General features: G+C 42.8%; 1 protein-coding gene across 2 annotated transcripts in view; it reads right to left on the bottom strand.

Annotated features, from left to right (window-relative positions):
- Positions 1–685: 685 nt before the first annotated feature.
- hk1 (hexokinase 1) overlaps positions 686–16,350 on the bottom strand; it is a 16,133-nt gene continuing 468 nt past the window's right edge. Inside the window, exons 2-18 of one of the 2 annotated variants that reach the window (XM_035531765.2) lie at positions 13,714–13,876; positions 10,630–10,778; positions 10,347–10,466; positions 8,040–8,135; positions 7,769–7,868; positions 7,429–7,612; positions 7,198–7,353; positions 6,853–7,086; positions 5,741–6,045; positions 4,648–4,796; positions 4,448–4,567; positions 4,044–4,139; positions 3,636–3,735; positions 3,222–3,405; positions 2,832–2,987; positions 2,467–2,700; positions 686–2,012 (exon numbers count right to left, since the gene is read on the bottom strand). In XM_035531765.2, coding sequence (XP_035387658.1) covers positions 1,865–2,012; positions 2,467–2,700; positions 2,832–2,987; positions 3,222–3,405; positions 3,636–3,735; positions 4,044–4,139; positions 4,448–4,567; positions 4,648–4,796; positions 5,741–6,045; positions 6,853–7,086; positions 7,198–7,353; positions 7,429–7,612; positions 7,769–7,868; positions 8,040–8,135; positions 10,347–10,466; positions 10,630–10,778; positions 13,714–13,876 — 2,694 coding nt within the window. In that variant the 3' untranslated portion in view covers positions 686–1,864. The remainder of the gene's footprint in view (positions 2,013–2,466; positions 2,701–2,831; positions 2,988–3,221; positions 3,406–3,635; positions 3,736–4,043; positions 4,140–4,447; positions 4,568–4,647; positions 4,797–5,740; positions 6,046–6,852; positions 7,087–7,197; positions 7,354–7,428; positions 7,613–7,768; positions 7,869–8,039; positions 8,136–10,346; positions 10,467–10,629; positions 10,779–13,713; positions 13,877–16,350) is intronic. The other variant, XM_081725188.1, reaches the window with a different exon arrangement.

Below are 16,350 nucleotides of genomic sequence, written 5' to 3'. Positions count from 1 at the left end.
AACGTTTGCATTGGCAGGGCGACACCAGAGAAGATAAAACAGTGGTCCAATTGCTTTTGGTGCCCTGGGGGCTGAGATTCCTATTTATTTATTTATTTTTTACTCATTATAGATATAAATAATGGGAATATAAATATAAATCTGTATGCTATAATATATGAGATATAAATACCCTCAAACTAAAATGGACATTCTGAAGTTAAGCTTCATAGTAATTTAATGTTGAATGTGATGGAATACACAGAAACAACAATAACTGGAGAAGAGGTGAGAAACTCCTCATATGAGTTGTACTTTGGTTGTTGTGCATGTGTGCATCCAATTTTGTGTTGTGAAAGTAAATCAGTTGTAATTGTAAAATGTTATTTAATAACTGATTGTATCTCAGAGAATTTACTGAGGAGCTCTGCTAAACCAAACAACCTTTGTTATTCTAGGGAAAAAATGTTTTTTCAACGTAAGTCAGATGAACCAATAAACTCCCAAAAACACAACTCTATGTTGTCTGTACACACAAAATTATAAAAATGTTTAGCAATTAGTTTTGTGTGCAGGACTTTAATGTTGTAACTCCTGTACTGTGATGCAAAATAAATAAGATTTCATTCTATTACCTGTTTTTCTTGATGGCAGTACTAAACTAAATCTGAACACTAATGGAAACCAAATCACAGAAGACATAGCATGGCCGTAACTCATCAAAATACTTTAATAACTTTCTTCTATCGAACATCTAAATACTGTGCACCTATAGAATTGTACAAAATGGGTAGATAATAGACCTGTGTTACCAAATAAAGCATGCATTCATCATACAATCTTGGAGCCACTGCACAGGTTCAATCACAGTAAATATACAGGATCACACACAAACAGCCAGCCAGAACACACACAAGGACATTTACTGGAGATTTGCACCATTATTTGTGGGGCCAGTGACATATCTGCGGATATACACAGCACACTGCAATTGCTGACAATTCTCATCTACTTAGACAAAAGCAATTATGTAAGGTACAGTCTGCTGCAACTTCTCAAAACTCTGGGCACCAAAAGAGATGCTTGTTTTTTCCAGAGGACTTGGACAAAGGCATGAGGTCTCTCTCTTCTTTGACTTGTGCGGTCATAGGGGGTATGGGTTTGAGGGGCCATTTAGAAGCTGAGATTACAGGATGTATGAAAGCAACGCACTTGGTGGCAGCCTTGAATGGAGCATGAACTGGCATGACATCCCTCTCTGACCTCTCCAGCCTCAGAGAGGAGTGGGTGTGGCTGCAACCTCCAGCCCCACCCCTCAGTAACCTAGCAGTCAGAGAAATGCCAGCGGGCAACAGATCTGAAATACACATGGCATAAACACAACCAAACTCAGAACCTTCTTTTCCCAAAGTATCGTCAGACGCTACCTCAGACGCTTTTCTTGCTATGCACCCATCAAATACAAAAATAAAATAAATAATATATTCCTATATGTATATATAATTGGTCTTGCCACTTTGCCTTGACATTTTATCCCTTTTGCTAATATACATCCAAAAAATGTTTACAGCAGAGTTATATCTTCTTAGTATAGACTTAGTACTGTGGGATAACCCATCCTTGACACAAACATATACTTAGACATGGACACTAAATTTAGACATAGTAAAAGGTCAACAATATTACAGTTAGTTCAACTGGAGTGAAATGGGAAATATGGAGGATGCCATGCCCTGGTTTCTGGGTCATGGGCAGAAAGATGTCTTGCACCGTGGATGGAGGAGCACAGTCGGGGCTGCTAGGTGGAGGCCCTCTGGCCCTGGGTGGAGGCTCTCTGGCCCTGGGCGAGGGCAGAGGGGACCTGGAGAGCGCGTCCTAGCGGGACTCAGCTCTTTTGTTCTTGCTCGCGTAGGCGACATCCCACGGCGGTGATCAGAGCGGCACCCTTCCCACTTCCGTCCTCAGAGAGCAGGAAGTTCACATTACATTTGGGGGCGAGATCCCTCACAGTCTGGTGCATTATCCGGGAGAAACTACAGAGAGGGAGAGAGGGAGAGAGAGAGGGAGGGAGAGAGAGATAGAGAGAGAGAGAGAGAGAGAGAGAGAGAGAGAGAGTGAGAGAGAGAGAGAGAGAGAGAGAGAGAGTGCAACCGGTGGGGGGGAATGCAAACCAGTTAATGGAGCTGGAGAAATATGCAGATAATGGTGAGACTAAAACAAAAGCTGAAAGTTTTGTATGTAACTTAATTCTGAGTCCCTGGAATGGGTGAAACAAAACACGGTGGCCAAGTGCTCTACCACTGTGCTGCCAAGCAACACACCCCAATAGGACAGACTACAAAGGCGGGATGAACCCAAACAAAGGAAATGCAAGAATAGAATGAAAGAATACACCCAGCTGAACAATCCCAAAGGATACTAGGAAATGGAGCCCCCATATATATATATATTGTGTGTGTGTGTGTGTGTCCTGAACTGGCTACTCACTGAGGATGGAGTTTGTAGAGTGTGCCGTCCACTCCCACAGTGATGTCCAGGTGGTCCAGTCCTCGGTTCTCCCGGATCTTGTCCACTACAGCAGCCATCCCTGCTCCACAGATCCGTGCGGCTCGGCGTGACACGGTCCCACACACTTCCTTAACGATGATGCTGTCATCGCACGTGCTGTCCAGACCCAAATGCTGCAGAATGGACCGCACTTGCAGTAGCGCCAGACGGTCACTAGAGGGAACCACAAACAAAAAGTTTAGGAAAAAGTCTTAAACCGGCCAACTAACAACTGTGACCAGAATTATATGTCAGGGAACATTCATGTTTTTTCATGCATGTTTCAGTTACGGGAATAAAAATACCTCTCAATTTGGGATAGGAATTTGGTTTCAAAGATGCCCCTAGTCTTCAGCGTCTCAGAGATCTGACCTCTGAAGAGGAAACCACGCTTTGTCAAATCAATGAGGATGTTTCGCACAATCTCACCCAGGTACATCCCACTGCACATCTTCTCATATCTGAAAACAAAAAACAAAAAGAAATGCTGGCATTAAAATTGTGTTAACACTACAATAATTACAGTCACAGCAAAATGATAATCCCATTTGACATGAGGTTTGGAGCAGATTGGAGCACATTTGACATATTCCTAAATCATGGTCCCAATCCCGGGTTTTCCCAAAAAGGCATAACAGGATCCATCCACCCTGCACAGTGACATCATGCTGAAGATTTGAAAACCCAGTGTTCACCTCTGCTTGCCGGGGTTGAGGGATAAATCATCCACAGCTGTGTCATACTGGGTCCTTATGTCATCCAGGCACCCATTGTCACCGAACGCTCCCCACTCCATGTTCACACACATCCTGCCCTCATTCCCCTCCACCGTCTCGATGTTCCTCATCTCCTCCATGTAGCATGCATTGCTGCCTGTGCCTGAAATCAGACCCACAACAACACGTGCTCTGCTGAGTCGGCGTTCAGGTTTAATTCGGTAGTTACATGCCTATTAACGCCATGTTCGTGAAAACGGAATATGTTTCTTGGAGGATTTGTATAAATGTGTTATTAGCCATTAGCTATTGAGATCTCCCAGAGGAGAACTTGGATCCAAGCTACTGCCTTTCTGAACTGTGGAGAACGTCACGCCCAACATACTGAGTTACCTGCAATAAGGCCGACCTCACACGTTGGCTCCTCGTAGGCACAAGTCATCATGGTGCCTACTGTGTCATTGACCACTGCCACAACATCCAAATCAAACTCCTGCAGATACAATTAAACATGCACACACACACACACACACACACACACACACACGCCAACACACAGAGTAAACACGCAAGCAATGCGAATATACCCTGGCAAACATTCAGTTATGTGAGTGTCTGCACAACCACAATGACATACTCCAACACACACTTTGAAATGTAGTGTCTAAGTAAGTAACTGGAATATCTTCAAAAATAGATTTGATTTGTCATTTATGACAGCATCAAAATAACAACATTAAAATATCTAAACATTAGCCTGAGTCACAATACCACATGGATGTCTGTGCAGCTAGACTGTACCTCTCTCCTTTTAATCCCTTCCCTCAGGAGGTTGACTACATCCTCGCCCTCGCAGTCCGTGGCCTTAAATCCCTTTGTCCAGTTTACAAGGATGCCCTGCATGGTATGCACATCAAAACCAGGTCAGTTTCCCAAATGCACCTTCACAAACACTGAAATACTTTGCCAGGAATAAAGACTAAAACTCTTGGAAATATGTAAATACTTAAAAATGAACAAACAACCAAACCAGAAAAAGATGATCACTGACAAAATGACCAAAAACCACAAAGCAACAAAACCGCTAATAGGCTAGCATTCCAGGCAAGAAATTCTGGGTTCCCTGGGGCCATATCAGTTCCGCATCTCAGCATGTGCTCAGATCTAGGTGTGGGAGTCTGAGGAGCAAACCGAACACGACTCACAGCGTCCAGGCTGGTCTGTCTGCAGGGGAAGGAGAATGTGAAGCCCAAGGGGAGGCGAGCCTTCTTCATGCCCATGTAGTCCAGGAAGTCTGATATGCAGGTGACGATGTGGTCAAAGAGCTGCACAGACATAAATAAACCAGTTAGCTAAACAGTTGGCTCCTGTCCAGGTGTGGGCACGGTGCTCTGGTGCTGCTTACCTCTTCTCCTGTTCCCTGCATCACCTCGATTGGGATGGCATAGATTTTGTTATGCATCTCCACCATGCGCTTTTTACCACTGCGGATCTTCACTAAAAGCACCCTGAAGTTTGTGCCTCCGAGGTCCAAAGCCAGGAAATCACCATTTTCTATAGAGGATGAAGACAAAAGGCTTTAATTAAATCCACCCACTGTAATCGTTAAGGATTACCGATAGAAATATGTAAATATTCTTTGTACTATAATTGTCTAAACAGTCCTTCTGTGAATGGGAACTGTTTCTTTATTATTGTTATTTGAAGACTTTAATGCCTCCCACTTGCTTATGTAACCCATGGCCCATTTAGCTGTGGCACTGGTTGACCACCCCATTAGCCTTGCCAAGCCAAAGACCCGTTATCATTAGTATGAACAGCCTGCTGTCTGGCCTGTGTTTCAGAAATCATTAGACTTTACTTAACATCAAAGCACAGAGGCTTTGACGTGTTAGACTACTGTACAATGGCATGAATCTGTACTGCACAAGCCTGTGATTACACGGCAGAGCAGAAGTGATAAAGAGTGTGTGCACAGGTCACAACACTGGACTGAGCGTCAGTAATACTGGGATAAGCCGTCACACTTTCGGGTGGAACAGGATGTCTCAGCCTAATCAACAGCTACTGCTGGTGGGTGGACTCCACAGCACTACATCTCCTGCAACTTGTGCAAGGCCTGTGCAGAAGCATGGACCTCCACAAGAACAAAAGCGAAAACGAGAGCACATGACACCCCTATCTTGAATAAATGACCTCTTAAAACAGGTGTTTCCTCTAAGACAGAAGTCCTTGAAATTGTTTTTAAAGCCCCCGGTGGCGTAACTCCTGAGTACATGACTGAATGTGTGTCAGTGTATATTCCTATTGCTTTGAACTGAGATCTGCAAATACTGTAAAAACAGAGACCCCTTTTGTTTTAAAGCGTCTAAAATGTTGAACCCACTACTGCTGTCTATCATACTGCCAACTCATTATTCTTTTAAAAACATCCTTTTGATTTAGCTTTGAGTTACATTCAGTTCTGCTTGCTGTATTCATTTATTATTAGCCCATACCTGTTCCATCCGGGGTGCTGCGCACATAGGTGGGCAGCATCTTCACCGTGGCCGTGCTCTGAGTATTCTTGCTCAGGCCATTTTGAATCTCTGTCAGCATCCTCTTCTTTACCTCCATCAGCTGTTCCTGGGTAAGGCGGAACTCCGCCAGCGTCTCAGCGATCTGGCGTGTCTGATCAGCCAATCGGTAGGCCCAGGCTGTCACCAAGGCGGCACCTTTGCCACTCCCACTTTCTGAGAGCAGGAAGCGCACATCACATTCAGGCACTAGGCGTCGCACTGTCTTATGCAGACGGCGGGAATATCTGGAGTGGAGAAGAGTGGGGAACAGTGTCACAGGGGAAGAGTGTCATTGAATAGAAGATGGCTAATGGACAAGAGCAAGTTAATTACTGGGAAAGCTGGTACCAAAAGCCTGGTACCATAACTGTCTGGGGTTTTTGTAATGCATTCGATGCAACACCATTTCCATAATGACTGCAGTTTATGGTATCGGGTACTTAAAGGCTTAACATTGTCAGAATAGTTGCTTTCCTATAAAATTCAAGACAACCCAACTTTCGCACAGTTCACTGAGGTGGTAAACATCAGGTGATCTTAGTAATGACCCTCTTCAATCTCATATTTAAAGCTATGTCTGTAGTCTGAAGGACTGGAGTCATATGATAGAGGTCAACTTCTAACTAATATCCTATATATAGCCAGCATAACCACAGAATCAGTCTGGGGTAACCACTGAGGAAGTCTGGAGTAACAAGAAGTGAAGAAGAAGAAGGCTTTAAACGCCAAAAAGTGCTTAAATAAAGTTGTGCCTTCATGCCTAAATCATAGGAGGGTAGCAGAAAACTATTCACTTCCTGAGGTCTTCAAGCACATGACACGGTTCAGTGCCTTAGCAGTCTGACTCGCAAAGTATGCTAGACACATGACAGAGGATGAATTACAGCACCTGCTCAGCTGTAATGAGCACAGTCTGTTAATGAAAACTAGTGCTATGCTATGTTCCTAGAGTCCTACAAGTGTGCGAGAGCTCAGCCAAGGAGAAAAGATTAGTCAGTTTGTCAGGACTGGAGACTGGATTCAATTTAAGGGTTAAGAATGGGAATCATTACTGTGGGTGCATCTTGTAGAGGGAGCCGTCAATGCCCACGGTGGTGCGGAGTCGGGGGACGTTCTTGTTGTCCTTCAGGCGGTTAAGGATACCACCCAGTGTAGCGGCGATGAGATTTGCCGAACGGAACGATACAATAGCACACACGTGCTGCACGGCAATGCAGTCGTCCATCGATGGTTCCACGCCCAGTCGGGTCAGAATTTCCTTGGCTTTGGTCAAGCCCTCTTTAGTCCTGGCCAAGACCGGCATCATCAGTGAGCGCGAGATAGAAAACATGATAAAATCGAATAGCACGTTGTAATTGTTTCTCTAGATAATTGCTGAAATAAGACAGGCTGCGTACTTCTCAATGGCAGACAGATGCTTTGTTTCAAATTTGCCTCTGGTCAGCAGCTCTGGAGTGATGCGGCCCTCGAACAGCAGACCCTCTTTGGCCATCTTTACCAGGATGAGCCGCACCAGCTCCCCCATATACATCCCACTCACCATCTTCTCGAACCTGAGACAAGAACAAAGAGCTTTTTATTTGCAATAACTTCTCATAGTCTGCCAAAACTCTCTTCTGCAGCCTTACAGTTGCTTCCCCGGGTTGAGGGATCCACGGTCAATCTCTCTGTCGTATTCAGTTCGGATGTCCTCCAGTGAGCCGTCGTCCCCGAACGCTCCCCACTCTGTGTTGATGCACATCCTCCCCTCGTCGCCCTCCACCAGGTCAATGTGTCTCAGCTCCTCCATGTAGCACGCGTTGGTGCCCGTACCTGAGAGAGTGCGGCATCATACAGGTTTCTCATGCTGTTTGACATGTGCCAGCACAGGGAACTGGACAAGGACTAATGAGAAGAATTTTCCAGAAATACTGTAGTACTTTGTCAAATAAAGCTGTGGAACACAACCACAGTATAGTGATCTCTTACCAATGATGATCCCAACTTCACAGCGCTGGTCATCAAAACCACATGTCATCATGGTTCCCACAGTATCGTTGACCACTGCCATAATATCTGCTTCATAGTCCTAGAGACAGCATATTGGTCATTGAATCCACAATACAGCTTCTGCAAAATGTTCTGATTTGTGCTGAGATGAGCCAAGCAAACAATAAATGGCTTAATAATAATATAACATAAGACAATTGTCACTGTAGCACAGAGTTTGTATGTGATTGGAGTCATTTCCTGAACTCACCCCTCGCTTTTTGATGGCCTTGTTAAGAAGCTTGACCACATCCATCCCCTCCACTCCACTAGTCTTAAAACGCTTTGTCCAAGTCAACAAAACAGCCTGTAAATGAGAACATAATCCATCATTCTCTGCTGAACCCTGTTGAACTGTGCAGTGCAGTCTGTATGAAAATACAGGGTTTTTTTTTGTTGTTCTGGCTCTGATTTGCAATGGACAAATGACTATGAGGTTAAAATCAGCTTTAATTCAATTCTGAACAGGCTGAGGATATATGCAGTTAACTGCATGCTCAGAAGGATCCAGGTCATCTGACTACCTCGGTCACTTAAGTACATTCCACTTTCTGTTCTGTTCAGCTGCCATGGCTACTCCCACCACCCCCTGATGTCCCCTGCTGTAGCCCACCACACCTCCACCCCAGCCAACTACTTCTCTGTTTCCCTTAATGGACAATCTCAAGCGGGATGGGTTTTGGACATGTGCATACCATTGGGACCAGACTAGGACTTCTAGAAAGCCAGAGTAGACATTAATTGCTTATTTTTTCATTTTATTAGAATTTATTTATTTTTCTCTTAAAATTGTTGCTATTGCGGTGACCGTTGTCGGCCATAGGAGGACGGGCCTCGGAGTCTCGGTTCCTCTCAAGGTTGCTTCCTTGTGCTCTTGGGAATTTTTCTGTTGCCCTTAGATTGCTCATGGAGTTCTGGACTTGTACATTTGTAAAGCTGCTTTGTGACAACATCTGTTGTAAGAAACACTATGTAAATAAATTTGATTTGATTTGATTTGTTCCTTCAAAAACCATTAGTTGCCTTGGCAGGTTGTTTTTGGTCACAGATCTGCTAAAAGGTTGAGGATAGATCTTGTCAAGGCATTTGGTTGGACCTGAATAATCAAGAATACTCTATGTTTAAGAATTCATTCACTTTGTTACAAGTTAATCTCATTATGGTCTGTCCATTAGACAGTTCCAAAACTCCACACATAAGGACCTTTGAAGTAGATTTGAGACAGGTTTTACTGTTCTTAAAGCTTGCCAGTATTTTATGTAAAACCCACTGGGGTCATCAATTCCTACATCCTCAGTAATATTTTTAAATCATTAATTTCTGTAGTCTTCAGTGCTTCTTATTGCTTCTCAATAATAAATATATTCTCATTTGTGAGCCTTATGATGGCCTCCAATTTTGGCATGACACTTATGATGGGAGACATGTGCAGCACACTCAAAACGTCATATCTAAAATCAGGTCTGTTGTGCAGCAGGTAACCACCTGGGTCCCAGGAGCGTATTGGCTATAAACATGTTTAGTGTTAAATGGTTTCCTATAATTTAATTTTCATATTAAAAGTAGAGTGGTCAACCATTTTAAAACGTATTAATCGGAAATCATTCAAGATCACTCAATCTAGTTAAGACAGAAAGAGTGCCATGCATTCTGAGGGAAGAATTTTACTGTAGTACAAGATATAAAGGTCATAAATAAAAATTGTAGTTAAGTACACAAAGATTTAACTATTTTACTACCTCTATGTATTTATTAAGTATATATATATTAGGGGTGTAGCTCATGATTTGGTTTGATTCACGATACTGGATTAACAATTTGATTTTCTCATGATATTTGAAACTAAATTAGAAACATCTATTTTTTAAGTGTAGAAACAATGCATATTTTTCTTGCATACATTTTTAAACAAAGAGAATCTTCAGTCCCCTGCAATTAAAAGAAATTAGGAACAGAAGCTTACAATTATAAACAAAATGTACCGTAAGCAAAATGTAGTTTCACTATATATTATATATTAAATAACCAAGTGAAAGCATTCCTTTTTATTTCTGAAGCATAAAAAAGCAAAATACTGTGCAAATATTAAACAATAATATTACTTCTCTGCAATTAAAAGAAAATACATGATGCACACATTTTTGCATCATGATGAATCATGTCACAGTGCATTGTTACACCCCTAATATATTATTACAGTAAATATGTATCCTATAGGATACATATGTCCTTTAACACCCCAAACAAATAACAAATTTAAAATGACCTCTAAGTTTCCTTGAATAATTTGATGTTTTAAAATGGTTGGTTTTAAAATGGTTGACTACTATGTCTTTAGCATGAAAATGAAGTGCTACATCTGATCTAAAGTTCTAATATATCAACAGTGTTACAAAGCCAAACAAATGAAGATCAAGTACTTGATGAGTAATTTCTGCTCCAGCAGCTTCCCACCTGAACCAATTCATTGTGTAGTTAGAACAGTGAAGGCAGAAGTGAGACTTCAGGTCCCTCTTACCTCATCCAGTTTAGTGTGAGCACATGGGAAAGAGAAGGTGAATCCCACAGGCAGCTTCTTGTCTTTGATTTTATGCTTCTCCATGAAGTCCCCTAGACACTCTGCAACATGGTCAAACAGCTGCAAGAGACACAAGGAGCTCTGTCAGAAAACTGTGACAACTTCATCTGGAGTTTGAAATAAGTCCCTAAACCTAAAAAGTTTTGTTATTAAAAAGGTTTTTCAAAAGAATAAATAAATGATAAAAGATGTTGTAAGATGCCATGGTATGAGTGTAGTATACCCGTGTCCCACTGCCATGAATAATGTCTTCAGGAGTTTCATAGATCTGACTTTCCATCTGCACCGTCTGCTTCTTCTCATGGGAGACTTTTACTCTCAGGATACGGAAATTAGAGCCTCCCAGATCCAAGGCAATAAAATCCCCCTTCTCTGTGGCATTAAAGGAAAAAACAATTACTGTCAGCTAAAAAGATCATTGCAATCATTACAGTATACTGAAAAAAGCAGATTTTCTCAATATCAGTGGTCATTAGGTTACATATACATTCCCCTCAGTAGAAATTGGCACATTTTGGAAAATGATACATGATTTAACACAAAGCACACAAAATAGGCCAAAAGGAAAAATAATGCTGATTATGACTCTAAATCTTGTCAGCAGATCATAACATTACTTTTTGAATCTCAGTGTCATCTCCACAGAGACCTAACTAAAGTATACTTTGGTTCTGTGAGGTGTTAGGCATGTGAGTAAAAAGTAAACACACTCTTTTAAAGAGGAAAACCTCATATTCAGCAAAGGTACATTGCAAAAATAAATAATTAGACTGTCTGAACCCAAAAGAATGGCTGACATAAGTATTAGCCCAAGAAAAATAATATTGTCTTTATGGTTTTCTCCACTGCCCATAAATTCTTGGTCATTCCCTCATTAAAGTTGTGTGGTGTATCCAGATTCACAATAGCAGCTGTGCTAGTACTTGTTGCCAGGCAACAACAAAAATCCAATGCACAAAAATACAAATACGCAAGCTTGTTAGGAACCAGTATCAACCCCTCTGCTTAGCTTTAGAATTTTTATAAAATAAAATATGTATCTACATATCAGAATACTCCAGGTTAAAAAAATGCCATGCTCTTTCCCATTCAGGACTGTAGCGTTTTACATGTGCCCGGGGGATAAAATGAGGTGTGCTTTGCTAAAATCCCTGTAGAACAGGCTGTCCCTGTATGCCCGAAGAATCAGCAAGCACAGAATTTCAAAGGCCCAGTTTTAAACTGAGAGAGAGAGAGAGAAGAGAGAGAGAGAGAGAGAGAGAGAGAGAGAGAGAGAGAGAGAGAGAGAGAGAGAGAGAGAGAGATGTGGTGCTAACTCTGCTAGCCCGCATTAAAGTCCTAAATTGCAGACCTCTTCATGTTGCAGTGGCAGGCCTGGAGAAGCTTCAGACCCAGCCAAGCTGTGCAACGGAAGAGCACAGCACTCCAGCAGCTATCAATGCTCCTCTCACGTTTCCGTGGTGAACGGCAGCCCTGCGGTATGTGAATAACTCCTTCACTCACACGCCTGGACAAGACCCTTCGTGTGAGGAGACAGAAGCATATGGGAGGCGTGTGCTTAAGGTACTCGTTCTCTTCTGGCCAGGAACTCCCAGTGAGTGACGGACACTAGCCTTCCCTCCCTGACAGGCTTGCACACCTGCCTTGCTTGTTTTCTAACAACCAGGCTTTCTACTCACTAAACCATTCTATTCGCAAAACCAAAGCCTGTCCCAGACAGGTGTGGCAGCCATGCCTTTACAATGTCCTTTCAGGTCATCTCCATGCTACCTGATAGCGCAAGAGGCCTGTTAGAACTATAAAAAGCAAGAGAATGGCCAATATTCTCAAACTTCCATCCTTCATGCTGCGAGATCTGCGCCCTGAGCAATATCCTTATACAGTGTCTGTAGCTGCACTGTAAACACTCAGGCATTTTAACTGTGCCACTGCAATAGGTCAAAATATATAAATAGAGCTGATTGTGCTGTCCCTCAGGATTAGGGGCCTTGCTAGAGTTTTCAGTGGGTATTAATAGTTTTTTTTAATGTATATCTGTCTAGTTTTAAATGTTGTCTAGTTTTATATGGTTGTGTTATTATGCACACCAATGAAAGAGAACAATTTATGACCGCTAAACACATACACAAACATATATGCAGATATTGAAGGTCTCAAAAAGGATTGCTAATGATTTGCATGTGCATTTGTCTACAGACATTTCTTTTGGATTACTTCCCACTAGTAACTACTCCAAGAGAATAGTTTTAAAATTAAACTTGTCTTTGAGTGATACAGCGTTGAACGTGTAAGTGACAAAGGTGTGTTATGGCACAAGGAAGCCCCAGAACTAATCTTCATGTCAGTTTGCAGGCAGTGCTTATGGGTAATCAGTGCTGTAACCCCATGCTGCTGAACACGTGTATGGGCATGACAGGGTGGAGTCAAAAATCACCCCTGGCAGCAGAGAAATGGCACGTTTGTTTTAATAGGGAACACGGAATGCTGAATCCACTCCTTGGCCTCAGTTCTTTAGTATTAATTTATTAACAGGCATATTCACAGCTATCTGAGTGATTTTCTACTTGTGTGTTATGATACATCTGAGGTAATGGAGGGGGGGGGGGGTAGTCTGAAACTGTTACTAGGAATTTGAAGCTTACCAAGAGTTTAAAGTGGACACTAAATGGTCAAATACTATACAGAAACATACTCTAGAATTCACTATTTTGTCCATATACAATGCTTTTAATATTTCAACTCTTAGCAATTGCGAGCCAAGGAACATACACTGGCAGTAGTACATTATACACCATCAATCTGTCAATCTGGCAGCACAAAGTATGAGGTTAGAATTTTGTCCTCTTTTGCTAGCCTTAGTCATCTTTGCTGTCTTTCAGCCATGAAATAAGGCCAGCCACCAGCTCTCTGTGCTTTGGCAGCTGTGGCTGTGCTTGCTGGACTGGTTCCCCCCTCTGTTCATAATCTCTTAGAATCTGTGTCCATAATCTCGAAAAAAACTGTGTCATTTTTATACAAATGTAGGCAAAAGCTTCAGTGTCCAATCTGCTGAGTCTCCATACAGTTACATGGGATAACTGCTGTGTGCATTTGTCTTATGCGTTCCTCCTGCCCGTGTACTGGGGCATTCACATCAGATCACACCTATCTCACATATTTTATCAGGACTGATTGAAATGCCTACACCACACCTACAAACAAACTCACAGCGTTATGTAAAATGACACCAGCTGTACTTGCCAACCGAATCTGGATCCTGAAAGGGAACTGGGTTGTAACTGTAATGTGCAGAGTGCTCTGGTCTCACCGGAGCCATCAGGGATGGACCTGACAAAGGTGGGCAGCATCTTGACGGTGGCAGTGGCATTGGTGTCACGGCCCAGGCCCTTATCTAGCTCCAGACGGAAGCGGCTCTTGATGTCCCGCAGCGTCTCGTCGGAGAAGCGCATGGAGTACAGGTACTTATCGATCTGGAATGCAAAGAAGGAAGAGAAACCAGGGGTTTAGCAGAGATCAGGACAGGAGCAATGGTGAGGGAGGCCTCCACTCTGATCCCATGTCCAAGCTGGTTCTTGCCTTGTGTGCTGTACTGCCCGGATAGGCTCCGCCCCAACACCCTTGAATTGGACTAATCGGTGTTGAAGATGAATGAATGAACAAATGCTCCTGCTCTTGCAGTTTTAAAACTTCTCCTTCGGGGAGCAAACCTTAGTCAGTTCCCAGCCCCCATGGTGAACTGAGAGGTGAACTGGCATAGGCATATTTTGCAGGTAACTGGGCTCACATTTCAGGAACAGATGGAACTTAGACACAGATATAGAAGGCTGCACCCTCAGTAGCATGGAGTAGAGCCTGCTCTAATTACCTAGAACAATTAGAACAATAAATACAAGAAGTACAAATCCATCCCACATTCTATTCTGAAACTGTTAGAAGTGACTTTTCTTGGTCATTTTTTGTAGATAATTAGCCACTAGAAAGAAGGTCTTCCCATTTTTGCTGATTCATGTTGCCTTAGCTTGGGGTAGGGTTTTTCAGGTCCGGTTGCTATGGGAGATTCAGGCTTGAGTCAGCGTGTAACGTTGTTCCTGAGGAGAATTTGATTCACTGGGACAGAGAGACATATTTGCAGGCTTCACACTGCTTACTTACTAATATGTTATTATGCATTTTTCTGTGCCTTTTGGTTTCACTATGATAAAGTAAACCACACAGCTTAAGAGCACACTGCTGTTTTCCTAAAGTATGAAACATGTCTCCATACCTAATTTGTGAAGACACACGACTGGTTTAACTGGAGGTGATCCAGCTGGATCACTTTCTCAGTATGACAAAATGTGTCTGAGCAAATGAGGAGGCAGTGATGGAGAGTTGTAACGGGGGTAAGATGAGAACGTTTTCAGCCCTGTTTAGTGACGTGTGATGTGCGCGTTTCAGGACACTTTTATGGATGAATTCTCCCAAAGGAAACGACAAAGCCATGCGGAATGGGCTGGAGGTTTTTCAAATGTAATCCCACTTTAGGTAAAAGGCCTTCTGCAAGCACAGCCCTCTCTGCTGATCAGGTCTGAGATTTTTCATTTGTTCAAAACATTTCCAGAGAAGGGTGTGTGACAGGCTGTTGCGCAACACACTCGAGTTCGGCTCGCTCGCTCAGGAGGAAATAAAGCAGCTAAAATGGAGAAATGATTGATTGATGACAGCTACCATGCTGAGTCGGTAGTAGAGTCTCACCCCAGTTGTGTGTGTAACACCATGCAGCTGGTAACTGTTTTCAAAGATAAGGTGAAATGGCAAATAAGAAAAGAGTTTTTACTGTGATCATTGATCTGGTAAGCACTTACGACAAAGAAGACGACTACTCAGTCCACCACTGTGTATTGATACACACATAATGAACACGAAGACAGGAACAAACATGGCAGTATCCTGGTGGTCAGAAGCTAAGGGTGTACTCCTCTGCAGTCATGTCCATCCTGCCTGTTGTCATGGTAACTACAGTGCCTTTCAACTGTTACCTCTGACACCACTCGCTCTCTGTGATAAGTAGTGATATGCTACTTGGCATACAGTAAGGCCTCTCATAAAATATGCATGACTGAGTTTACAACACTTATTTATAATGAGTAAAGCTATAGCACTGATGGATGTTACTCAGTGGAGGAAACGAGGGTGTTGTAACGCCAAAATACTAGATAATGAACCGTTGGGTCCTTACTCGTCTTCAGCTAATATTTTAAATTATGTCATTTTTGGCCAAAACAAAGACCATGTAATAGAAAATAAATTAAAAAATATTTCAAATGTTGACGTGAAGACTGTTAGCTGTTAGCATATTAAATTGTTACTATATCACCCAGCAATTGACTAGTTACCAGGCTGGTTGTAGCTGTCTCTTCAAAAGCTTATCTTTATATGTCCAATATGCATCAAAAATCCCCCAATTAAGCTCCAAATATTTAGCGCATGTGAGGGTACAGAACGGAAATATTCAGTGAAACACACTACATTACAACCGCCATAACCATAAAAACATTTCAACGTTTGCGTTCTTCCCTCTTGCTACATTATCTGTCCAAAGCAACTACGGTACGTTTTCCATTTTCAGGGGGAGGGAGTGTTGCCACTGAAACTCAACACTCTGCCCAGCAGGGGGAGGGGACAGACCTCTACCCCCCCGCCCCCATGCTCACACACAGAGCCGGAAAAAACCACCCAGCCTGCGACGCACCGTAATTCCCTGACATCTACAGCTTGCTTTCAAGGACATTGCTGCACTAGTGATGCCCTACGTGTGTCGTCAGCGTCGTAATCACGAACTTGTGTCTGTTCAGCCCAGCGTCGCAGAGCGTGTGACGCGTTGCGGGAGGGGGGGGGGGGGGGGTTAGGAGGAAGCGTGCATCTCACCATCTCACGACTCCATAGCTACTGATGAACCCCCAAA

This window comes from Electrophorus electricus, chromosome 12, assembly GCF_041902795.1.
Source record: "Electrophorus electricus isolate QZ-2024a chromosome 12, ASM4190279v1, whole genome shotgun sequence".
NCBI lineage: Eukaryota > Metazoa > Chordata > Actinopteri > Gymnotiformes > Gymnotidae > Electrophorus > Electrophorus electricus.
Note: the sequence above shows the minus strand (reverse complement) of the source record. Positions and strands in the feature narration are given on the sequence as shown.